Genomic DNA, 26,128 nt, shown 5'->3' with positions numbered 1-26,128 from the left:
ACGGAAATGAGATCGTGCTCTGCAGACTGTGATGCAGGTGCACGTCCCACTTCATATGTCTTGTGTGTTTTTTCATGTCAGCACATGATCGCTGGTCTCATTCTTTAGAATGCCTGCTGCACTTCAGCCATTGAGGCCAAACCCTTATATCTTAGATTTATTTACAGTTTTTTTCAAATACATTATGCCATTTATTTCATGAAACAACCTTCTCAGTGTAGGAATAGGGCTAGTGACATCTGCATTCTACATAAAGCCTAGGTGATTTGCTAGAAACTTTGTAGCTAATGCGTGTCAAGTCCAGAACTCATTCATATGGGTCAGTTGCATGTGTGAAAAACAGTTGGATCTTTGACATTCAGCTTACATGCCCGCCACGTTCAGAATACTGTTCTTATCTGTGACTCTTGAGACACTTAGGAAATATATGTGGTGCTTTTGGACCTAGAATTGGATCATAAATTTCATTTCAGGTGTTCATTCTTTGGGTGTATATTAATTTCATTATTACAATTTTTATCATTTTAATTTCCTCAAACAGCAAAATAATCATTTTAAGGTGAAATTAATTCAGATAACATGTATCTCTTATTATAATGTTTATGCTTTCATTAATTACCTTAAGTAAAAAAGTTTGTCAGAGCCCTGGCTGGTGTGGCTCAGTGGTTGAGCTCCGGCCTGCAAATCAAAGGGTCACCTGTTCGATTCCTGGTCTAGGGCACCTGCCTGGGTTGCAGGCCAGGTCTCTGACAAGGGGCGTGTGAGAAGTAACCACACACTGATGCTTCTCTCCCTCTCTTTCTCTCTCCCTTCTCCACTCTCTACAAATAAATAAGTAAAATCTTTTTAAAAAATAAAACAGTTTGTCAGCTAACTGTTGGATTTCTGGAAATGTTAATGGGAGTTTTTCACTTAACTTCCTCTGTTCATTTCCTTCTGGGACGTGGTACCTGCAAAGAACGTGGTGCCTCTCTCTCTCTACTCTGTCGGTTTCTCGTGAGTGAGAGAGAGAGCAGTACAGGACACATGAGGAGTGGGGGGATGTGAACCAGGGCGGAAATGGAAGAACGTGAGCTGTGGAGAACCCATCATATTAGAAATGAGGAAACAGTACAGAGCTGTCTTCAAGCAATTGTATAGCACCTGGTTGGGGTTTTGAAGTTCAACCCGGCTGTCACCCATTCCAGCTCTGTGACCCTGGGTTCTGTTACCAGTGTTAGGGTCCTTGGGTTCCCCAGGATAGAAATCGAGAGGAACCGCCAGAGGAATTTCCAGACACGTTTTATTAAGCTTATGCTGAGCACAGGGGAGGCAGCATGGGGGAAGAAAGGTCCTCTGAACTGATTCTCTGAGAAACCTGGTTGGGTTGCTTTTGTAAGCTGGGGACATGGTGAGCTTGTGGGAAAAGGTGGGACTGAAGGTTCAGGGAGTGACATTTTCCATGTTGGGGTCAGACTGCTGCGGCCTTCTGCCTTCTGTTGGCTGCTTAGCAACTGTCTCTGCACCTTCCCTACGAGGGCCAATGTGGTGACCACTCACTGCCACCCACCCTGGGAAGGTGTACCTCGATCAGCCGCCCGTATGGAATGGTGGTTTCACCATCTGCAAGGAAGTAAACCATTAGAGGGGGATAATAAATACTTTCTTGCGTTCTTTGTAGGGAGTGTATGGGTGGTTGCATTCTTGTGGTCAGTTTATCTGGTGTTGCTCCTGGCCATCTGGCATTCCTTAGGCCTAGGCGGAAGTCCCTGTGTTGTCTCAGTCCTGTGCAGAAGTAAATAGTGCATTATTTAATTCACTTAAGGTAGACTTGGTTCATAGTAAACATTTAGTGTTAATTGTTATTTCCAGGCCTTTAAGGCTACATTAGAATTCTGAGAAAGGGGTCTCAAAGTCTGGACGGAGTGAAGTGCCCATGGAATTCATGGTCCAGGCCAGGGCACTGTCTTACTTACGCTGGGACAGCAGATAGGAGCCAGGATCTGTGGTTTCCCTAAGGTGGAAACCCAGACAGGGCTGGCTAGGGCATCTGCCTTCCTGCCTCAGCCCAGTTAAGCCCCTGGACTTTGACAAACCAGGGAGCAAATCATTCTTAAAAGCTCTTCTTCAGACGGACAGACACACACACACACACACATTCACTCGGCAGTAGAGGAAACATTGTTTTTTCTTTCTATGTAACATGGTATCTTCGAGGAGTGTGAGTCTGCACATATATTTAATAAAATTTGTGCAGTATTTGTTGCTCAAGAAATAACTTGACAGAGGTTATTTGAGTTCTTACAGTTTTTAAAATCTAAAAAACTAATGTTACAATGCTTTTCTGGGTGTGGACTTCTCTTACTTGCGGAGCTGTCCGCGTGTGCCAGGTGCATTGTTCTTGGCAGGGAGGGCCCAGTGGTAACATATTTGTATCTGCCTCTAAGTTGCAAGAAAGACAATCAAATAATGACAATGTAGAACTCTAAACTGAGATGGTGGTAATGACGGCAGAGTCCAAGGAGCTCTACAGGTAGCTTGGGAAGAGCCTGCCTGACCTGAGAAGAAAGGAAAGAGTTCCCTGAGGAGGAGGACTTTGCTCAGTCCTGAAGAGCAGTCAAAGAGGGAGTGTGGTCGCCTGCGCTGTGTGTGAGGAATGCAGAAAACTGGGCAGAGTCTGTTTTTAAAAGATCACTGTGGCTGCAGTGTGATCACACACCCTTCCCCTGGTTGCAAAGCCCTTTCTTCCCTTTTTTCTTGCTAATGGAATGCCATTCACCCAAGCCTTTTTTCTGCGCGACCTCAGCATTCGCCCAGTTTTCCTAGCACGCCTCACATTGCATTATAATTTTGTTTGTGTCTCTGAGGTTCTTGAGGGCAGGGCTTGGTATTATTTATTGTATAGTACCTAGAACAGCGCTGTGGTGTTGCCACTTCTTCCCTCTCCCCAGATACGTGAGCAGTCAATCTGCCAGGTACGGTGTGCTTGCCGCCTGGGGAGCGGGCACGGGACGGGCACAGCCCTGCTGTCACGGAGCACGCAGCCGTGCAGCAGCTTTGCTCAGTGAGTGAATACGGTGAATGAATGAGTCACTACTCAGAATCAGAGTTTTGAACCCCAGAGACCACTTTAATGCAGCTCAGCAGTTCTGTGCCTTTTTTGCAGTATGGAACAGAAACAGTGAAGACTGACGTGTTAAAGAAGCCACACTAAGGCAAACTGAAACAAATAAAATGTATAGGGCCACAAAGTAATAATGTCAGCCGGGGAGAAATGTGGCTCATGCAAACCTGAGTTACTGTGAATTCTCATGAGTACATCAAGGTGGCAGCAGAGCCCTCCTGACATGCATTCAGGGCACCGTGGCGCACCGCTCAGGTCCTCGTGCCCCCGTCCTGCCCCCGTCCGGGAGTGACAGTTTCGCCCGGCGCTCCTCATGCTGCTCTTCACGTTCCCCTCCCTGCTGGAGGCGATGATGGGGAGGCCGTGCTGGGCTTGCCCCCATAGCAGTGACTGAAAATGCCAGTTCTCAGAGTCAGTGTACGAGGTCTGATACAGTCGCTACTCTCGGAACTTGCCGATTCGTGTGTGTGAGTGTTTTTGTGTGTGTCCACGTAAATACAGCCTAGAAACAGGAGGGCCCAGGACAGAATGCTGCAGAGAGCAACACCGATAACTGGTGTGTCTATTCTGAAGACAGTTGCCCTTGGCAGGAGAGGGGGGATGCCTGTTAGCCACAGGGGACAGGGAGGCCACTGTGCCAAGTTCATTGTGTGAATAGTGCCTCCTGCAAGTTAGGACGGGGCATCACTGTTCTGCTTGTGTGTCTCTCCGTGAGGAACAGGCCCTTCACAGTCACTGCCTTTCATCACATGCTCGAGGCACAAAAAGCCCACGGATGCCAAGATTGCCAGGCTCGTACCTGTCTTGAGGTGACAAGGGCTCGTCCAGCCTGACCTGTAGTGTCAGAATCCTCTCTGCACCATTGTCACTGGGAGGCTGTCTGCGCACACCTGGCCAGGTCTGAGCTCTCCTCGGCGTTTCCTCCATCTCTGAATGTCATGCTTATGCTGCCGTTTCTTGAGTCCTAAGTTTTAGACATTCTCTGTCAGGCTCAAGTGGAAGAGGAAGGGTTCACACTCCTGAGCTTTCTTGGTCCACTGCCTCTCTTCGTCCTTCAGATGCATCATTAAAAATTTTTAGTTAGACCAGTATTGAAGATTTATGTTTCTGTTTCTGTGGCTGTTAGTGTGACTCACCTGCTGAACCAATTAGTATGCAGTGGGGCCTCAGTGCTCGAACTTAATTTGTTCTGGAAAACTGTTCAAGAAGCGGTTTGTTCAGAAACTGAATCTCCTTTGTCACCTAGGAGATGGGTGATTCACCATGCACGAAAGGGTTGTCAGGTCAAGACCCGAGACCCAAAGTTTTGTTAGACAACCAACACAGTTTTTCCATGACAACTTGGTCGAGAACCGAATCGCCCGAGAACCAGGACGTTCAAGAGCTGAGGTTTGACTGCACCGCAGGCCTGTCCTTTTCCTCTCCCGCAGCCCTCCAATGCCTCTCTCGCTGGCTTCCCGAGTCCTCTGTGTCTGGTTCACTATTGATTCCCGAACCACAACCATGATTTTTAAATCCCTGAATGCCCTTTTCCACACCCAGGTGGACACATGAGTCGATCCTGCGATCTGCATTTTCTCCGGCAGACCCAACCCTGCATTCTCCGGCAGTGGGCATCATCCGCGCTGTTCTCGAGGCCGCTGGGTGGCGGGCTCCCTGTGCCTGTTTTGCCCTCTTTCCTGGAAGCCGTCTTTCTCTTTCTTGGTTTGTTCATTCATTTGATAGAGTATATCCTCCAGGTGCTTCCTGGTAAAAAGGGTGTGAAGGAGTTAAATTTGAGACCCTACACGTCTAAGAATATCTTTATCCTCCCTTCATACTGTACTGATAATTTGTCTTCTAGACTGGAAATATGTCACCTCAGAATTTGAAAGCATTGCTTCCTGGTCTGTGGCTCCAGAGACGCCATTGAAAATTGTGAAGCCACCCAGTCCTTTGTGTGTGAACTGTTTTCTCCCTGGAAGCTGTGTTCTCTGTCTCACGGGTTCTGAGATGCATTCTGAAATGTTGCCATGTACCTTGGGGGCGGGCCTCTTTAAAAAGTTGCTCTGAGCATAGGATGGACTCTTTCAACTGAAAGTTCAAAACACAACTTCCTTTCCTAGAATCCCTCGGTTCTAGAAAAATTTCTGAAGTTATTTCTTTGATGATTTCCTCCTCTCTCCCTTTTTCTGGGACTCTTGGTCTTCCAATTTTTTAAATCTTTTCTCTTGTGTTTCCCACCTCTGCTTTTACTTTCTGAGAGATTTATTCAACTTTATCTTGTAGCTCTTTATTTATATATTTTTTTTCTACTTTCATTTTAAATTTTCAGGAACTTGGCACTGACCCAGGTTTTTCTAATCTGGTTCTTGTGTGATAATAGGTTTTTCTTGTTGAGGTTTTATTTGGTTCCTCATTTCTGTTTTTTTGAGTCCCTTTATTCTGTTTGTTTTGTGCTCTTTTTATATTGAACGACGGTCCTTGGTCATCATTTTCATCTATGAGTGAGACACTAAAAAGCCAATTAGATGGGGTATGCAGAGGTGGGAGGAACTTGCCCTGGATGGGTTTTATATACTGTAAGGTGATTGGGCAGGAACCCACCTGCTTTGTTAGGGAATCCCCAGAAGTCAGCATCTGGTGAACTTTTCTGTGGTGGCATTTGATTTTTCCAGGAAAGAATCTTCCGACCTTCTGTTTGGGGTGGAGAAGGGGCTGCCAGCATTCTGGGAACCAAGTAGACACACAGGGCTGGGATCTTTCCTTCTGGGTGTCGACTTCCTTTTAGGGGCTTTGTTTTTAGTGCAGTGGCTCCCCCAGCATTCTGCTGTTCTTAATGTCCCCCAGTCTGGATCAGTGTCTTCACAGAATAATCCACCCTGGCTACAGGAGTGGTAGCCTTCCGGCCTCCATAGATGTGACCAGAGACCTGGGGTCTAACACCTTCTTGTACAGAATTTGTATCAAGTCCCAGTTTTCAGTCCCTCCTCCTCCCTGGTATCCTCTGTCACCTGGTGCCTCTGACCCTGAGCCTTCCCAGGAACATGTGGGTGGGCATCCCACTCTCTGGCCACAGGGGGTCACTCTCTCAGCTCTGCTAACTTAACTATTCTTCGTCTTCCAAAAAGTGTTGGCATTTTAAGTTCACTCTTTTCTTTCTCCTATTCCCTTTTTGTTTGCTTCTGCTCCCATTTTCATGAGATTTAGGAGCCGGTAGAAATAAAAATACATGTTTAATTTTTCCCACTTAGCTGGATAGAATTCCTTCGGGGGTTTGTGGTGGTTGTTTCACATGTGTAAGTTTTGTCTTTCTCTGAGGATCACAAGTTTGTGTGTGTCCTTTGACAGTGGTGATGGTTTCACAGACTCCTTATCTTTCCTTTCACCCCAAACAGTTAAGTATGTAGAAAGCTTTTTAGTAAGGATGTGTCAAATTCATTTCAGTAAGATGAACTCTTTTTAAAATTAGACTAACTGTGGACAATCTTTCATTGTTAGAACACTGCCAGCCCTTCCTGAGGTTCAGCGATAAACCTGCCTTTGCAAGGACAGCCAAAAGGGAAAAACAGTGAAGGCCTCGGGCAGAAAAAGGCTGATGAGACAAACTCCTGTTTGGACCTTCCGTAATGAAGTAATCAGGAGTTGGTGGAGAGCTGCCCAGAGCCTCTCTTCCCCCCGCAAGCTCATTGCCATTGCTCCTTTTTCAGAGCCTGAAATGGACAAGGCCCTTTCCTGACTTGATGCTCTGGGAACCTTGACCTCCTGAGAACTAATTCAGGAGGAGACTCAGTGCTCCAAGTTTTCTTCCAACAGTCAAGGTCAAGAGCCTGGAGAAACTGGAAGAAACATGCATTAGAAGTCAAATGTGGGATTTTGTTTCAGTTCCACATTAATTAGCTGCATGATAATCAGCAAGTCATTTGATCTTTAGTTTTCTTACCTGTAAGATGGAAATAACAATATATACTTTCCTACTCCATAATGTGGTTGTGAGGGTCAAATATGAATGCATGCAAACATTCGAACATTGTTATCTTGCACTACCCATGTAACCATGGTGCTCCAAACCCCTGCATCCACCTACTGACTGCACATCTGTGCATGGGAGTCCCGGTGCCTTTCAGCCTCAACTAGTGCAAAACAAACCCCTCTGCCTCCTCCCCTTCCCTCCCCTTGCTCACTCTGCCACAACCACAAAACAAAGCAACCCTGGTTTTCTTCCTGAATTTGCTGTCATTATCCACTGCATTGTTTGGCTCACACCCTACATCCTGTCTTTTCTATTGACTCTGCACTTCTCTTACCTCTGTCTTCATTCAGGTCCGCACTTCTTGCCTGGATTGCTAACTTCTGACTGGGCTCCCAGGGTCTAGTCACATGCTTCTTCTTGTCTGTCATCTATGCAACTATTTAGCCTCATGATTTTTTTTCAAACTCTAAAATATGTCAGTCCATCACAACAGTATGGTGAATAACAAATTGACCCTCGAGGTTCCCACCTCCCAGCTGTTAAAGGAAGGGCTTTTCTAAAACATACATCTGATCTGTCCCTGCTGAAAACCTTGTGTTAGTTTGCAGGGCCCTTGCTGACCTGGTGCTGCCTGCCTCTCCATCCTGGCATTCCCTCGTCTTCACACGCATCCTCCAGCCACCCACAGTTACTTGCGATTGCCTCTGTTTGCTGGGACTACTTAGTGGACTTTGAATTTGGGTGTTTCCTCTTTGTTTCTCCTGGCTGGCTGATTCCTTCTAAGGCTTAAGGCTCAGCTCAAGTATCTCTTCTGCAAAGTTTCCCTTATTCCCATTTCCTTATGAACTACCCCTTGTATACTTCCTTCACAGAGAGTCACACAAGGTATAGTATTGTCATTTGTTCACCTGTCTCTCTTCCCCAGTTTACTCCAGGGTGGAGACTCTGGCAACCTGGAAGGGAGTACATAACATTTATTTGATTGAACTGGACTGGATGCTCTGCCCATGTATAGAGATGTCATTTCTTGTCAGTGTAAAGGTAGCAGTCAGGTAGCTGGGCAACCACATGAAGCCAGCTCACTGCCAGCTAGAGCTGACCCCAAAGTCTGATGGCACAGCGGTCATGACGAAAGTGGGCTGGGCACTTTGGTTCCAACTTATGATCCTTCTGTTTCTTGTGTTTTGTGTGCAAATGCAGTGTTCTTGTTAATCCCATAAGGAGTTTGTTGCCATTGTTAGTGGATACAGTGTAGCAGATCAGTTATACTGCAGAGAGCACAGCACACTGGGGCTGCAGCTTGGTGAGAATGGAATGTTAGAAGTAGCAAACTGGGGGCCGGTACATAGTGTGGTGCTCTTGGAAACATGAGGGATTCCCCTAATGGGTTTCAGTTATGTAGTACAGATGAGCAGCATGAAGAATTGACTGTGGTTCAAGGTCAAATATGATCAGCGCTGTGGTGAAGGTGCAGGAGATGATCTGGAAAATCTGAGGAGGGTGACATTAATATCCGCCAGTGCCATCAGGAAAGGTGTGGCTCAGGGCTCATTTGAGCTGGGCCAGTTTCTGTGCTGGGTAGAATCAGTGTCTCAGTGTATTTTCTGCTGTTCGTATTCGACTTCACAGAGACTTTAAGCAACTTTACCCCAAGTTTTTGCCTGAATTTTACTAGGTCTAAAGAGTGGTATGTAAATTTAAACATGAGTGTTGATGGCCCTTTTTAATCAAGTCAAGGAACCCTGATTCCCTTTCAGAGATCTAATGTCTGTCTGATCACAGTGGTTCTGACTTCAGGGTCTGGCCTCTTCCTCTTGTTTTGAAAGTGCTCCCCTTTCCTTCAGCATGGATTTTATATCCACCCCCCCCGACCCTGAGCCTGGCACTCAGTAGGTGCTCAGTGGATGCTTATTGACCTGAACTCACCTGGGTGTTCTTTGTGGGCCTGGTCCGTGCGGACAGAGCTCCCCCTTGCTCTCCAGCCCGAGTCAGGCACGTTCAATCAGGCACGTTCGTTCTCTGGGCTTTTGCATTTGATGCTGTCTCTGCCAGTTTCCTTCAGACACCCCTACTCTCCTGGCTCTCTTCTCAAAGGTCACCTTCTTAAAGAGGTACCTTGTTTAAAATGTCACCCCTTACTGTGCTTTACTGCTTCTTTTGTTTCATTATGGCACTTACCACTACCTGGCTTCATCTTATCTATTTATTTGTTTATTTCGTCACTCTCCCCCTCTGCCTTAGAATCCAGGCTGGCTCCGTGAGGACAGACGGTCTTTTCCCACCTGCTCTCCAGCCCCCAGGACAGGGCCTGACGCATAGAGGGCGCCCTTCACGTGTCCGACGAATACGTGCCCGTGCAGTGTGCCCCAGGACCTCATTTGCCCGTCTCCCTGTATTCAGTGGGCTGTGTCTCCGTGGCCGGTTCTTCTTCGTCAGCACCTCCAGATCCAGCATGCTGCCTGCTGAAAACTGACTATCCCTGTATAGTCAGTTTTTAAATGAATGGAGAGAGGTGTTTGAGAGGTGGATTTAAAAGATGTAGTTTCTCACCAGTCATATTCTTTCTTGCCCTCCTGTGTCTGTAGATGCTGTCTCAAAACATAGGTGCTTCCACCCTCCCCCGTGTGGCTCAGCTGGTTGGGGGTCATCCCACAAAGCGAAATGTCGCTGGTTTGATTCCGGTCAGGGCCTTGCCTGGGTTGCTGTTTCAGTCCCCAGTTAGGGCATGTATAAGATTGATGTTTCTCTCTCACATCAATGTTTCTCTCCCTCTCTTTCTCCTTCCCTTCCCATCTCTCTAAAAATAGATAAGTAAAACCTTTACAAAAATGTAGCACCATTGAAGTATAGTTTTAAAAAATAGGTGCTACCGAGGCACAGAAGGCGAGACTTGCATGCCTCCTCACCTCGTCCACGAGCTGGGGTGCAGCGGCACGTCTTAGGTCTCTCAGCCCTCGTGCCGTCAGGCTGGCTCAAGCCAGTTATGTCCTAGGGAGCTTATCGCAGTAGAATTTGCAGAAGCAGAGACAGTGGTTTGAAGGATTGATAACTTGTCCAAGGTCACAAAACTGACAAGTGGCGGGGCAAGCTTTGAAGTTGGGTCAGCTAATCGCAGAGCCTCAGCTCTTAACCCAGGTCCTAAGGTTTCTTCCTGCAGGGTTGCTGGGGCCGACCGCTCTGAGTCAACATTAGTCTGAGGCTTTCTTCTGCACGTGAGGGGCAGCCCATTATATCTCTGCACAATCCGTATAGGTTAGACCTTGTTAGGAACCTTCTGGACCATTTATTTTTTTCTGGTTCTCTTGGCACATTGTATTCGCTTTTTGTTTGTATGTGAGCAGCCCTTTGGTATTTGCCAGAGAAACACCTAATAGGATAGCTGTGATCAGGAGGAGGCCTAGACTGTAAATAGCCCTTCTCTTGGGCTGCCAGAGAGGAAGAAACTTGGGTGGAGGGGGATGTTACTGCCATCCTGTCTGAAGCTAAAATTCCAAGCAGAGAAACTACAGTTCTCCATTTTCATTTAGGTTTTATTTAATAATTCCCCATTCCCCCGAATTTCTAGATGGGTATATAGATGAAATGCTAGTAAGAGAAAACTAGGTGTTGGGAGAGTCTGTACTATTTGGAAATGTTCCAGCTTTTTGCAGGAAAGTCTTTATCTTTCTTCCTTGTCTTTTCTAGTTGTTTTGAGGTAGTTTTACTGTGGGTTTAGGGTGTCCAGACCAACCATCTCTAAACCAGAGATGTGGAGGCAGAAGTTGGAAAGTGACAGAGGGCTTGCTCAGTCCTGCCTTTTTGTGAAAAGCCAAGGCAGTCTAAGTCTTAGTTTTACTTTGGGACCTGAACTGAGATGGTTGAAATAACACATTCCTGATGGAGCACTAGTTGCAGAATGCCCTGTGCTCCCGACTGTTCTAATTCATATGGTATTTCCCCTTCTCAAGTTCTCTTGGTCTCGTCCAGCCGTCTTGCAGTGGAATTATGTACACCTTCTATTCCTACATACTCACCGCCTCTCGTCCCAGTGGATCCTGAGGTCCTCTTCTGGTGAAATGCCAAGAGCTCCATAAATGAGAGGTTTGGGTCTGCTGCTGATTTGGCTTGTGACTTGGGGCAAATAACTTGGTTTTAGATTTTAGTGTTAACCTATTTTGTAATAGAATGATGATCTTTTGTCTGGGGGGGGGGGGCAACTGGGAAGCAAGTCTGAAAACTGTTCCTCCCAGATTTTCCAGATCCACTTCACCTTGCATCATTTATCCATTGTCAGGCATGCGTGTGTAATTTTGGGGTTAGAACGTGAGATTATCACACAAGTGTAAAGAAGTGTGCTTCTTAGCTCTGTGTTTGGAAGGTGTTATAGGAATCTAAGTTAATGGAAGGTGAGGATACCAGGGTGCACCCCGGGCTCCTGATGTTGTCACCAGCATCCTTGACAATGAACAGGTAATGTGTGTTTCAAAGTGCACATATCCTCTCTTTTCACTGAAAATTTGTCTTAAGCTTTTAGGGCTGACACCTACAAGCTTATTAAAGTGGCCCTTGTCTCACATATATAGACATTTATTATTAGCATATCTATTTTTTTGTCTTTTCCCTCTTTATGGGTTCTTCTCCCTTTCTTTTAAAAAACTATTATTATGAAAATACTACATGATTGCATTTTTATCGTAGATATTTTGAATTGTGGTAGAACACAGAGCAGAACGTGAGTGCATGTCACTCTTCCCAGCGCCTCCACAGGGATGTGTGAGCACACTCCCACACGCACACAGTGGGGCTCCTGTTCTGTCGCACGGAGGCCTCTCGCTCGCACCTGCCCGTAGCGAAGTGTGTCTTGGGAAGTCTTTCCACACGAGGACAGGCAGGGCCAATTCATTTCTTTCCTTCGTTGTTGTCGTTGATGGTTATATAATAATTCACTTTACGAGTGTCCCCAATATTTAACTGCTGGCCTGTTGATGGACTTGAAAATTTTAGTTTTCGTTCTTACACTGAAGCAATCCTGTATGAGACAGGACTCTACATAGTACAGGAGTTTCCGCTGGAGAACAGCCTGGAAGTGGAAGGGCTGGCTCAAAGCCACCGCCTATTTTTGTTTTAACGGGTGCTGCCAGATTGTCTTCCCACAGGAATTCACGCATTTAAACTCTGCTAGGGGTGTTTAAGAGTGCTTGTTTTCCTGATCTTTATAAATACTTTACAATGTCATTATTTTCATTTTTACCAGTTTGAGAGAGTGGAAAATGGTATGTGATTATTTTAGTTTGCATTTTTCTGGGTTGTGTCTCTGTAGATCCACCCTTGTCTGATGTCTGCCTTTTAGGAATTCCTCAGTATTGTCAGTTAACTTGATGGCAACTATTCTTATTTTCTCAGCTGACTCTGTCTGTCTGTCTATGGTGTAGGGTGAAAATTACTTCTGTCACTTCATAGAACTTTAGATAGGAGGTTGTGTATAGTTGTGCACTCAACCCACTATCCTGATAAATTTCCCTCATATATTTTTTGTACAGCATTTATAATTTTTTTCTCCTTAACATCATATTCTAATCTCTATTATGTCTTATTACATAGCAATATAACTGATACATGAAATTTTACTATGTGTTTATACCTTAGTTATCAATTCATTTCTCTATTGATTGATTTTGGGGCTATTTCTCTATCTCTAAACTTTTGTTGTTATAAATAATGCTGCTTCCAAAATCTCAACATAAAGGCTCTGGGCTCAGATGGTTTTACTGGTGATTCTTTATAAGTTAGTGCACTGTGTCATCGATTCCTGAATATAGAACTGGGTAGATATCTACTCAGCAGATTGTGACCGAAACCTAACATTAATACCATCCAATAGCAATAGACCAGGCTCACTTATGAATGTGGATGTGAAAATTGTAAATAAAATACTCTCAAGTAGAATTCACTGAGAGGGCCGTAATGGAGAACGGCCAAATAAGGTTTTGTTTTATTCCAGGAATGAAAGAGTTTTCAATATTAAGAAACCTATTGATAACAACATTATTAGTTTGTTAAATGTGAAAAATTGATTATCTCCATAGATACAGAAAAATTAAACATTTAAATTAAATGACTATTTTTATTAAAATTTTAAATAGGAAAAAATATGATATTTCTTTTACATGTTACAGAGTGCCTATCTCAAACCAGCCACCAACACATGAGAGGAATTCTCACTACAAGCGAGGCCAAAACAAGGCTGGCCTCTACTACTTACTGTATTTTATAAGCTCTGGCCAGTGCAGTAAGGTGTGAGCAGAAATCAGAATTAAGGCTTTGAGGATTAAATAAGATGACATTTCAGCTTTCCTAGTATAGTATTTTTGATCCAATAAGGCACTGAAATTGTAGATCCTGTTGTTATTTTTTTATTACCAATAAGACATATTCATGAAGAAAAGATAGCACTGTCTCCTGCATCTCAACATACATCCCCTCACGCTTTATGAATGTGGGTTCCTTGATCTGGGTCCTTGTGGTGGAATGGTCCTGGTTATCTCTCTGGTCTGTGGAGGTCTCTCTCCAGCCCTCTCGCCAGAGTGAGGTGAGTGCTCAACACCCGTGACTGGCCGAGCGGCTCGGTTCAGCGACATTTCTGATGACCTGTCAGTGAGCTATTCTTGCAGCCCTGCGAGTGTTCAGCGACACTGGTCCCAGACTGAGCGATCTATGAAACTGCAGATGAGGAGGGTGTGGAACAAACCCTTAAATGATGACTCTGGTGTTTTGACACTTGACTCCTTGCTTAGCAAGCCATTGTGCACTCTTGGTGCTGTGCGTTTCTGTGATAAATTGATGCTGTCCTTTGCCAGAAGTTATGCGGAAGTAACCGGTTTGGTTGAACACCACACAGGGTTCTTTTCCAAGCAGCTAGGGGTCTCTAAATTTGGTTTTTGACTCTGCTCTTTTCCCTTCTCTGCAGCATCTGGAGAGGGCCCAACGTGAACTGTGTCGACAGCACCGGGTACACCCCTCTGCACCACGCCGCTCTGAACGGCCACAAGTAAGTACTGGCGTTCCTGCCCCACCGTCAGAGTGGAGGTCTTCCAGCGGTCTTCTCGGTTCCTGCAAAGGATTGCTAAGCAGTCACGCTGAGAAAAACAAACTAAATTTAGCCCAACTAGAATTCCCAAATCTCTCTTTAGTGTATAACAACTTCAACATCCTTCCCTACTTCGCCCCTCAAAAACTTGAACTCCTCATAAATTTGGACTGCAGGTTAAGTTTGACCTTTTCTTCTCCCCCCGAAATGGTGCAGTGCCACACAGTCATCTGAATATGGCGACCATGGTTGGGGCTGCCAGGCCATAAAGGGGCTGGATAATCTGCCAGGTAACCAGCCCCTTTATAAACTGAAAATAAATTGGCTGGTCCTGGGAAACTTTCCTTCTGTTAAAGTAGTTATTTTTTTTTTTTTACTGTCTTTTAGCTTGCCATTTGTTCCTTATAAAACTAATCTAATGGACAACAAGAACCATCTTTAAGGAAAGAAATACATGCATAATAAGGCCTATTTAATTCTCTTAAGTATAGAGAGCTTATTGAGCATTGGGTGGGATTTGTGTGGGAATTTTCTGGAGGTGTGCTTGGGGGTTTAGGAGGAAAAGGCACCAGTTTAAATGATTGGCAGCTAAATGAGAGCCCTGCCAATCAGGTAAGGGGCAGTGGGAGGGCTCCACCAGGGGGCAGGCATGGTTGCGGGTACAGTGAGTAGACGTGCCAGGATATGGGATAGTGGAAACCAGAATGTAACGGAATAGAGATTGAGGCATGGTATCATATAAGATTAGCAGCAGAAGTTTAGTTGATGGAGGAAGGATGATTGGAACCATTTTAGACTTTTCTGAGTGAGGAGCAGGGACCTCACCACCGTGTGGTGTTTTGTATCACTTGTGCAATATTTGGCCCAGCCTCATGTGCCGAAAAAATGATTGTTACCTTCAACATTAAATTTTTCTAAAATATATTGATTGTGATCATCATGTCCTTTCTCTAGTCATTTTAGACAAAGATAACAAGAAATGTGCATATGTAGAGATCCCTGCCCCCCCTTAAACAGTGGGGTAACCTGAATTTAAAGTGACTCTTGAACTTAAAAGAGTTCTTGGCTAACTAACTTGTTAGCCAAGTTGATCTCCAGATGCTGTTTTTACTTACAGTGGGGATTTTCCTTGACCTCCTGTGCATGGGGATAATTATACATTTGTATCTGCTTAATTAGTGGTGTTACCAAGAAGAAAGCCGAGTCCTTCCCGGATGTAGCAAATGATACCACATGTGTCTGGCTTATGTCTGCAACAGCTTTAATTCTGCTCTGCCTGCCCACTTTCAGCTCCCACATCACTAAACTCTCTGAATAATGTGGAGAATAATGATGTTTGTCTTGCATGACTTTTTATGTAAATTCTATCCCTGAATGCTGTTTAAACATCACAAACAAGGAAACATTGCAAGGCTTGGACAGAGGACCAGACATTTTTTCAAAATAACAGAAAATGGACAGACTGTCCAGAAAGACTAGATAGACAGGGAGGCAAAGAGTCACTGTAGTGTGACGCACATGGCTGAGCCGCACGTCGGCGGCTGCACTCGTTGCTCATGGAATGACAGGGAGAGGCTGGGTGACGAGCTCAGGTAGACACAGGGGAGCCGAGTGAGATGGTAGCTGTGAAAGTGCTCTGTGCTGGTATACACGTGTCTAAAGAGCTGTTAGTGGGAAGGACTCCTGAGTTCTGCAAACTCATAATTGGTTTTTGCTTTCTAGGGATGTGGTCGAAGTTCTTCTGAGGAATGACGCGCTGACCAATGTGGCTGATTCTAAAGGCTGTTACCCTCTGCACTTGGCAGCCTGGAAAGGAGATGCCCAGATAGTGCGGCTGCTCATCCATCAAGGGCCCTCACACACCAAAGTCAATGAACAGGTTGGGAGGAAGGGAAGCTTTCTTCCATTCAGCTACAGCCAAGGCCTCAGCAACCCCATTGCTGTCTCGGTCCCATAGCGCAGGTCTCAGGGAACGGGCTCTCCCATGCCTGAGAGTGGTTCCCTTCCTCCCAGCACCTCTCAGTGCATCAGGCAGATCTTATTCCATGAGGATACATTTTATATGCATTTGAGTCATGCAGATGTGGAATAACACTATAATAAAAATATAATGCTAACCTCATGCAAAATTTGAAAAAATGCAAATTCTGCAAAATTTCAAGCTGGTGGGCTTAATTAATTGCAAATTGCACTTGTGCCATTGACACAGCATTGCAATTTCAGCTGGTAAACAGAAATCCTCGCGTTCATGTCTGTACTGTGTGAACAATGCTGTTGTCTCGCACGCACCCCCACTCGCAGAGGCGGAGGGACCCCAGCCAGTGCTGAGAGTGAGCTCCCCGAAACGGGAGCAGAAGTTGGGAGTCAACAGAATGAAGATCATTCATTCTAATGTTAACTTAAGAGTGCCCATGCTTGGACAAAGCAGAGATAATTCTTAGAAAATAAGGCAGCATTTGAGTAAAAATACCTCCCAGTAGCCAAAGACTTAGGCGGTACTCCTCTTTACATTTATTACTTTGGAAAAGTTACACCTGAACTGTGCATGTTCTGGACAGGCCTCCCATAAAATACCCCTGCAGTTTGGATCTGAGGAGATGGGTGTTCTCTTATATGACAAGCCATTCTCCTGTCTTTTTCACTTAAGTTTAGGACTATTTTCCTGATGACTTTGCTGAGAGGAAATTGTTAAATTACCTGCATAATTAGAAATTAAATCAGCATTTTTCCTCAAAAAATAGATCACTCTGGTAGAGTCCATCTGTCAGCAAGACCTCGCACCTTCTCGGTGAGCTGTTTAAGAGCCTGACTCTGGTTCCGAGGCAGGCAGCTTCACCCTGGGGTTTGAGGAAATGACAGCAGTTCTCCCAAGTGTCCCAGTTTGAGATTGTGTGTGTGTCGCTGTGGATCAGCTCCCCTTCCCCGTGTTGGGCGGTAATTTTTGGATAGGTGAGCAACAGACATTTAAGATCATCAATGAGGATGTTTGTTTTCATTAGGAATGAAAATGGTCTCTTTAGAATCTAAATGCAATTTACTCCTCCTGGCTAAAGTGATTGTAATTTCTCTTATCTGGAGGAAATTTATAAGGAAGTTTGCTTTTAAGTAATATTACTCAATGTTGAAATAAAACTAACCACCCATTAAAGTTCTTTTCATTTAGGAAATGTTCAGTAACCACTTCTAATCCTCTTGCTCACTTTTGCCTTGGAACACCAGCTGCTTGGATTTTTGAGCCACTTGAGTGTTCTAGCTTGTCCTGCTCACACCGCCTCCCGCCCGGAGTAGCTGTCGTCGATAGGGTGATTGGCAAGACACCAGCCTAGTGCTTTGAGTACCTGGCAGGCAGGTCGGTGGGTCAGGGGCTGGGACAAGATGGCTGCAATGACTTGAAGAACCTAATGGATCTAGGTAGTAGTTCCAAGCACTACACTGATTTATTTAAGGACTATTAGTGTGGTTTCAGTTGGGTGCTTGGATAAGATGGGGCGATGAGTGCTGAGCCCTGGAGGCCCCCATTAACTTCCCCATTAACTGCCTTTTGAGGGGCCCAGGGGGCAGGTCCGAGTTGGTGCAGTGTCAGGTCTCCCTGGGGCTGTGCGGTTGCTCTGATGTGTTTCATCCATTCTGTCATCACATTTTCTTTTCCTCTCCTTTTTGTAGAATGCTCTTGAGATCAAAGAACTCAAAAAGTACGGCCCCTTTGACCCTTATATCAATGCCAAGGTGTGTACTTTGTTGTCAGGGTTTCTCTGCATCATTTCTCCAAGCTGCACACTCTCTCTGGTCCTCTCTGGCTTCCACTCTTGCCCGCCTGGGCTCCTCTCATCACCCTGACTGTTGTCCGCTTCAGCCCCTCTGCCTCGGCTTGTCTGCTTCGGGAGTGGGAAAATGCAGCTGCAATGGGTTTGGGTTTGGGTTTTAAAATCCATACTAATTCTGGGAAGGTTGGGTGCTTTTCCTGGAATGTCTGAAAAGCTTAGACGTGGCAGAAATGGGGGGAAAAATATAGGACCATATTGTGTGCATAACTTGCTATTGTGATTTCTAAAATCATTTAAATTCAAAAAAGAAAAATGAAATGAAAAGATGTTAAACAAATTAGCTTACTTTTTAAGAAGCCCAGAAAAAAGTGATTAAGTTTTAATTCCTGGCTTTAAAAAAAAATTAATCTGCTTTCTTTGTTTCTATTGAAATGGGATCGAGTTTTCAGGAGCTTGTGGTTGATGGAGGTGCAGGAGAAGGCGGGGCATGGTGACCTCAAAGCCATTGCTTGTGCACCCTCCCCCTCATTTCTCCGAGTTTGTGCATTTCTGCCTGGGACTTTAACGCCTCAATCCCTTCTCCCCAGCCAGTAGTTTCTCCCTCTGCCTGGTCACTCTTGGCCATTGGAAGGGCTCTGAAACTGGACATGAAGCTGCAGGACCGAGCAGGACACTTGCGTTGGCTCCTTCCCTATGAGGCTGGGACTGGTTCTGGCAAATGGCTGTGATGAGTAGCCCAGCCAGCCTCACTGCCCCATGGCCTTGGCCTTCACCACAGGTGGAAAGTTTGTGGGCTGGGGGGTGGTGTTAGCCTCTTTCCTCAACACTGCCACCTGCTGTTTTTGATCTGAGTTGCATTAACATGAGGTTTGCCTTTTGGCAACATTATGGTGGTGTTTGGTCGAGTCATTGTATTGCTCACATTAGCTGCCTTTCCTTGCTCTGAATACACAGCTCAGGGAAGGGAAACAAGGTGCTTCTGCAGATACGCCATGTTTTTCTTTGACAAATAATGACTTAGCAAATAAAGTTTCTACAGGCTTCACTTAGGCAGCCTCTATGGAAGATTTTCTTAAGTTGTTGGGCTTTAATGGTGCAGAGCAGTTTGATTTGGGATAGTGGGACATGTTAGCTTTTGCTGGGGCCCACCCTTTAAATTCTGCCTTCTGGTCTTCAAAATGAGAAGGTCCTCTATCTTAGTTTTCTTCTTCTTCTTCCTTCTTCCTTCTTCCTTCTTCCTTTTCTTTTCTTCTCCCCCTCCCCCTCCTCCTCCTTCTTTTGGAAAGTGGTGTGGTAGAGTGGAAAACTCACAGGTCTGTCTTTCAAGTCAGACCTGAGCTTGAATTCTGTGCTACCACTAACTTGGTTTGTTGACTTAAAACAAGTTACTTGCTTTCTCTGAGCCTCAGTTTCCTCTTCTGTAAAATGGGTTGTACCATGTACTTTGCTGGGTTGTTTTGGAGTTTAAGATATTATACATAAAGTAAAAATATCTGGTAACTAGTAATATTTTAGATCCTGATTTAATTTTAACCAATTAATTAAATTATTGTATTTTTTCCATTACCATGTGCCCCCTTTCTACCCTCTCCCCAAACCCCCAAGATCCTAATTTTAAAAGGAAAAGGCATTTTGAAATCTATTCTTTGTTACTAGTAGGTGAAGCCTAATGAAACATTTCTCAGTCTCTTCAGGGTTCCTGTCTTCAAGGGAGGCACCTTGAAATGATTGTTTTCCTGTTCTGTGGCTGGTTCAGTTAGCTTATAAAGCTCTGGTTAAAGAGTAAGACTTCGGTTCTTGAAAGTGTTTTTCCTATCCCTTGATTCTGCACACATAAAAGAACATGGTCTAAGTGGAATGAAAGTACACTTCTCTATTTAGAGATACTGCCCTTCACCTCCCCCTTTCTTCACCCCCAGAGCAGCTGATGCGAAGGCATCGAGGGACACGGCAGTCTTGGTGTGTTAAGAACACCAGCTCTTCTAGGGGTGATTTGAGTCTGACCCCCGGGTTTGACCTGACACCGTGGGTGTTAATGCACCTAGCTTGTGTCTGGGAATTGCTTTGCTAAAGGACTTTGCTGCTAAGTCATATCCAGCTTCCGGGGAAGTAAAGTCTTGGGTGCCTTTCCAGGGAGCAGGGGCCATTTCATGAGCTTTCATTTTCCCCTCCACGCACGGAGTCTTTCCCGGCCACAGGCAGCTTAACCCGTCCAAGTGCGAGTCATCCTCAGCTACAATGGGGCCATTGAAATGGTTTTCCCTTTGACAGTAGTTTTAACTTAGTCTGAATATCATAAGATGAGCAATAGTCAAATTAGTCTTAGGGGTAGATATGTTTTTCTATACACTTAAAGATAGTTTACTCTTAGAGCTTGAAGAGCATAGACCTGTTTTGTTGGCCGTCCGACAGTTTGAGTCTGTTGGCATTTCCTCAGTTCAGGTTGTACGTTTCGGGCAGCAAGGCCACCGGAGTGATTCCCTCCTTTTCAGTGTCCAGTATCACAGTATCACATCACAAGGTGTATGAAGTCAGTTTGTGTCCCTTTTGATGGTGGTGGATGATGCTTGGTTGAGCTGGTGCCCACTGGGTTGGTAAGCTTTTTATTTTTAAATTTATTTTATGTTGTTATTTTTTTATTATAGCCATACCTGATCTCCTTGAGGATGTTCTTTCTTCCTTCCTTCCTCCTCCCCTCCCCTCCCCTCTCCTTTCCTTTCTCTCCCATCCCCTTCCCTTTCCTCTCTCTCTCAATTGTAACCTTTATCATAATAGCTTAACTGTGCTTTACCCTCTGAGGTGCTACCTTAGCAAATCTGGGGTGGGACTTAGTATTGACTACTTTTAGGTTCACATGTAATTCCAAAATGCAGCCAGTTTGAGAACTACTGATCCAAGCTAACTTTCCACCCAGAGCAGGAATCTTTTTCTCTCACCAAAAAGGTGGGCCATCTACCTGTTACTCCATTTGTTTATTGGTTTCTCCTAGTAACAAGCAGAGTTGCTGCTTGGCAGCCTCTTTCGGGGTTCCATTGACTTTTGGTTTCTTGTGCTTGCTTGACATCTGTCTCCCTAGAGCTTCCTCCTGTTTGTCCGCGTTCTGCCTCCCAGAGCATTGTGAGTAAGTCTGACTTCTTCCCGCTGGCGGACGCTGTCAGCATGCCTCTTCCTTATCCTCTGAATCCTAGCAGACCCAGTTTGTCCTTTTGTTCCAGTTTTGGTGTATTTTCGAGCCTGTACTCTTGTTGCTAAAGAGAGCTGTAGCCCAAGGGTCCCTCACGTAGGTATCTGTCAGCAGCCAACAAGAGTGCAGTTGGGCTGTCATCTCAGCCCGGGGAGCTGATGGTTTTGAATAGTTCCTAGAAGAGAAAAGCTGTGGAAATGTTTCTATATAGTTTTCTACTGCTTGTACTGTGTGTGTGTGTGTGTGTGTGTGTGTGTGTGTGTGTGTAAAAGCATAAATATAATGGATTCACACATCGAATGAGGTCTCCAGACAAAATACGTGGAGTACTTTGTCTTAGAGGTACTGACCATAGCAAGGAAGAATGAAAGGGGTCTCAAGGTGGCCAGGAATGGAGAGTGTGTGCAGAGACTTTGGGGAAAAGTGGAGTGTTTCATTTCAGTCCCCTTCCTCGGTCCAGATCCATAGTAGTATGATTCCGGGGACTCTTGAGGTGCCTTGAGCACCTGCGCTGTAACGTGGGAGGTATGGAGGAGAAGGGTTCCAGGTGGTTAGAAGTCTCTGTGCTCCTCAGGGTCTCTCCCTTGCCTGAGGGTCCGTGAATCCATGTTTGGTGACTTCCTGCCCTGCTGGTTGTCAGGCTCACAGGAGAAACAGTAAGAGCTCATCGTGATGGCCTGTGTTTAATCATCAAGAGATGTGGTCAGCACAGACATAAAGTCAAGATTGTCACAGTTAACAGACCATGTCTGGCAAGACTGAAACAGAAGTAAGATGCTTCCAATACTGTGGATATGAGCATGACATTCTGCAGAGATGTGGTTAGGCCTTTTTAAAAAAATTTTTTTGAGAGTATGTTTATTAAACTGGTGACCGTGAAACAAGGAAGGGCTTAGGGTAGAAAGCAACAGGAGAGAGCCTCTTCCTGTGCTCTCTGCCTTGCTCCTTAGGAAAGGAGGAGCCAAGGCGGGGCTGCTGCTGCCTCCTGGGAGAGTGAAGGTCGCAGTGACAGAAGTGAGCCTAAGGGGGCGCCCTGCTGTCAGCTCACTGAACAGTCAGAGAAGAGGGGGCCCTGTAGACAGGCTCAGGCAGGTAGCCTGCATTGCACTGCCGCTGTCTCCTGCTCCCTGATTGGAAGTCTCATGAAGACCCTGACCGTTTAGGACATGCATGTCTGAGAGGGAAGAAAGACAAGCCGCCTAATTAGGCCATTTTTAGCAGAGGCGGGAAATTCGCCTGGCAGGCAGCTCTGTGGCAGCTGTCTTAGTTCTGACAAAAGCAAACAAATAAGGAAGACTATTTTTATTCTGGATAGTTTAGAGTTTTACAGTTGTTCAGGCCCTCATGGTATACTTTTAACAAGATCAAGGACAGGTTATTTTGGTGGTTGGGAGACAACATCTGAAAGAGACAACAGCATCCGCTTCAGCCTACACAAGGTTTTCTGGGGTGGAGTTGTAATAAGAATAAGATGACCTTCTTGGCTCTTGCTGTCATGCTAATCTGGAAATGTAAAACCCTGCTAATCTTCTTAAACGTCATGGGCTGCCCCTGGCCCCAGGATCACCTGCAGGAAGCCGCTGTGAGTGTAGTTGATGTAGCCGTCCTGTCCTCCTGAGAAAGTACAGTGGCTTCTCGGTTGGCTCGGGAACTGCTGCCATGGCTCCATAGCATTTGGGCCTTCCAAGTGGGCTTGGCTCAGGGAAAACCCACGGAAACCCACGGATTTGCTTCATGCATAGCCCAGCATTTCCCCTTCCCTCCATACTTAGGTTGCCATGAAGTTGCCCCTGTGGGGGAGGCGTCACTGACTCTCTGCGTCCGTGGCCGGTGGAGGCTGTGTGCGCTCTCAGCTGCCGCTCTCCTGTGCCCTGTCTGAGCTCCGTGCCATGTCCTCTGTTAATCTGTGTGCATTTATCCTGCATGAGCTCCTACTACCACCCTTTTTGTCCTTAACTTCATTTTTAACATTTTCTTCACTATCATTCTGGCCTTTAGGGTCCTTGCTCTCAGCAGCTCTGGATCTTTCTCAGTGCAGCTGGAAAAATTGATGCAGTCAGATGCCAGCTCAGAGCAGGCGGGATCGCATGCACGTTCCTTCTGACATCATTAATCGAATAAAGCAGTTGTGAAAACACCTAATTTTTACCTTTTGACCACTGAAAGGTGCATAATATGACTTGATGAACAGCCTTCCTCATCAGCCTTGTTTCCCTGAAGAAGCCTCCTGGGTGTGAATACAGGAATCTCAAAATCTCACGGGAAAATCATTTTCATTAGTGCTTCTAAAAAAGAAAGGAGCATGGAAATCACTTTATTCCTGCTCTAATTGTAAATTGTCAGTAGTAGTAAAAGAAAGAGCATCATTGGAATAGTTTGCTTCTGATGGTTGAAAAAGCACAGATTTTATCCCATGTTCTACTTTAGTTTGAAGCAGAATTGGCAATCCGGGACCATTGGGTTGTCAGTTTGAATTGATTGCAGTGTTACAATTTTGAATATTTTGCACCTTTCACACAAAACTTTGCAGTGTCTGCCTGAATCTTTCTCATGTAAGAAACACTTCCCTGTGCCGTAGATTATGCATGCACTGACTGGTGCAGGCTCCTGGAGCAGGCGTCGGCCAGTGCCGGGTCCCCTGTTCCTCTGTGACTGACCACGAGGGCCTCCCTTCCCTGGAAATGGCTGCTGGCTGATATCTTGAGAGTGATTTTTGGTGCTCTGCTGTGTTACCATCATTGGCTGATTGATTTGCATGCAGAAAGCTAAGCAGATGACAAACTCTTCAAAAAAGCTTATGTGTGAGGCAATGGGTGGTCAACAAATCCAGAATCAGAACCGCAGGGTCAATGAAATATAAATTGTAAAACCAGTTGAAGTTTAAAATGAATCAATGGCAGTGATATTACTGGCATTTGTCTGTGCCAGGGCTTCTACCCAAGGCCTGCCACATTCCCTAGCTCGCTCTCTGGGCCACCAGGAGTCACCTCCTCACAGCAGAGGAGACTGCGAAAGCTTGGTGGCTGCTCCCCTCTTGCAGGAACTGGAGCACGAGGCCGCTGGTCGGAGCAGTCGGACTTGTTCCCCGGGGAGTGAGCCTGGATTCTGACTCACTTCTCTTAGTCCTCAAGTATTGCTGCTATTTTTCTCATTTAAATTTCAGTGGTTTTATGTGTGATTGTCTCAGCTGTATGCCAGTCTGCCAGTCACCTTTCTGATTGATCTGCTCATAACTCTTTAGAACAATGACAATGAGACGGCCCTGCATTGCGCAGCACAGTATGGCCACACGGAGGTGGTGAAGGTCCTCCTGGAGGAACTGACAGACCCCACGATGCGCAACAACAAATTCGAGACGCCCCTGGACCTGGCTGCACTGTACGGGAGACTGGAGGTGGTGAAGATGCTCCTCAACGCACACCCCAACCTCTTGAGCTGCAACACTAAGAAGCACACCCCTCTGCACCTGGCAGCCAGGAACGGCCACAGAGCTGTGGTCCAGGTGCTCCTGGAGGCTGGCATGGACAGCAACTACCAGGTACCGGGCCGTAGACCTCCCAGGCCAAGGGACCTAGTCGTTTCGGATAAGCCACAATACCATGCTCTTGGGCTGCCTTACTGAGCACGTTTCTATCCCATGTCAGATGCTTCCATTTGTTGACTCATTTTACTGTGAAGCTTTAGAGACAAATAAACTCCCCTAGTGAGTCTGTTAATTTTTGTTTCTTTTCAGGGGTAATATATAGTCATTATACCCTGAAAAGATGTGATTTTGGACACGCTCTTGAAACTAGAAAAATTTCATTATCTTCCTATGCTTGTGTTCTCACTGCCACCACTAGCATCTCCAACGCCCCATCGACTGCATTTGCCGACTGGAGATTTAGCGTTTCCTTTGGTCGTGCGCCTTCTGTGTTCAGTTGAATGACCGTTCCTTAGGCTTCACATCAACCACACCACACTTGAAGTGGAGGTGTGTTTTCCCCTGCACTTCTCATTATTCCTTCCGCCCAGGCAGGTGGAGTTCTGAGGAGTATTACCCATAGGTGGCTCCGAGGGTAACTGGGCAGTTGGTCGTGTGTGGCATGCTGGTGGCTCACCGGGCGCCCTGGATGGACAGTCCATGATTATAGTTTTGGAATCCAGACAAGAAAAATGGGAAAGATAATGACAGAGGACTTTGTGTGGCGTATTTTATTTTCCTGTCCCTTCTGGTCTTTGTCCCGTTTGTCGTGCGTGGCCACGCCAGACCTGGGTCACTGTTCTGATGACATCCTGCTCTGCGCTCTCGTTTGCTTTCCAGACGGAGAAGGGCAGTGCTTTGCATGAGGCTGCTTTGTTTGGCAAGACCGATGTGGTGCAAATCCTGCTGGCTGCAGGTGAGAGGTTGGCAGCGCTCTTGTCTGCACAGCATGCAGGGTGGGGACTGTTTCCCCTGGCCTCCCCAGAGGGGGAGTTTTGCTGGCTGCCTTTGACCCCCATGTATGTATGTCTCCACGGATTGATTGCAAGGGTGCAAACTGTTCCTGAATAGCCGGATTAAATGGCTTTGGATGAAAAATGTCGGGCGTGCTGCTAGGAGTATTAGGCGTCCTGGAATTGGACCCTCTTGGAGGCTGACTTGAAAATGCTCACTCCACCGGTCCACCTGGTTACCTTTCTAGGAATTGACGTCAACATAAAAGATAACCGTGGACTGACTGCCCTAGACACGGTGCGGGAGCTGCCTTCTCAGAAGAGCCAGCAGATAGCAGCACTAATTGAAGGTACAGTCCACCTCCCTTTTGGGGGAGCAGAGGGCACACTGGCCAGAAGGCATTTGTATTTGGTGCAGGGTTTTTTTTTGTTTTTTTTTGTCGTTCCACATAGATCACATGACTGGAAAAAGAACTGTGAAAGAGCTAGATAAAACGCCCACAGCCCAGCCGTCTGTCATTCCCAGTGCGGACTCCATACCCCAGAAGTCTCAGGGTAAATCTACTAAGCCTCATCTACTAGTAATGGGATTAGTAGTTCACTAAGCTCCTAGCGTTCCAGGGTGTTACAGTTCCAGTTTTGA

The 26,128-nt window shown here is 45.8% G+C and overlaps 1 protein-coding gene across 4 annotated transcripts in view; it reads left to right on the top strand.

Annotated features, from left to right (window-relative positions):
- Positions 1 to 26,128, top strand: part of ANKS1A (ankyrin repeat and sterile alpha motif domain containing 1A) — a 187,900-nt gene that overhangs the window by 62,284 nt on the left and 99,488 nt on the right. For 3 of the 4 annotated variants that reach the window (XM_045835604.1, XM_045835594.1, XM_045835584.1), the window contains exons 2-8: positions 14,002 to 14,082; positions 15,844 to 16,000; positions 17,785 to 17,847; positions 24,311 to 24,607; positions 25,373 to 25,448; positions 25,734 to 25,835; positions 25,939 to 26,040. In XM_045835604.1, coding sequence (XP_045691560.1) covers positions 14,002 to 14,082; positions 15,844 to 16,000; positions 17,785 to 17,847; positions 24,311 to 24,607; positions 25,373 to 25,448; positions 25,734 to 25,835; positions 25,939 to 26,040 — 878 coding nt within the window. The remainder of the gene's footprint in view (positions 1 to 14,001; positions 14,083 to 15,843; positions 16,001 to 17,784; positions 17,848 to 24,310; positions 24,608 to 25,372; positions 25,449 to 25,733; positions 25,836 to 25,938; positions 26,041 to 26,128) is intronic. The other variant, XM_045835612.1, reaches the window with a different exon arrangement.

This window comes from Phyllostomus hastatus, unplaced genomic scaffold (genome assembly GCF_019186645.2).
Source record: "Phyllostomus hastatus isolate PE091 unplaced genomic scaffold, TTU_PhHast_1.1 phas_contig_1048, whole genome shotgun sequence".
In the NCBI taxonomy this organism is placed as follows: Eukaryota; Metazoa; Chordata; class Mammalia; order Chiroptera; family Phyllostomidae; genus Phyllostomus; species Phyllostomus hastatus.
This window is presented reverse-complemented; position numbering and strand designations above follow the sequence as displayed.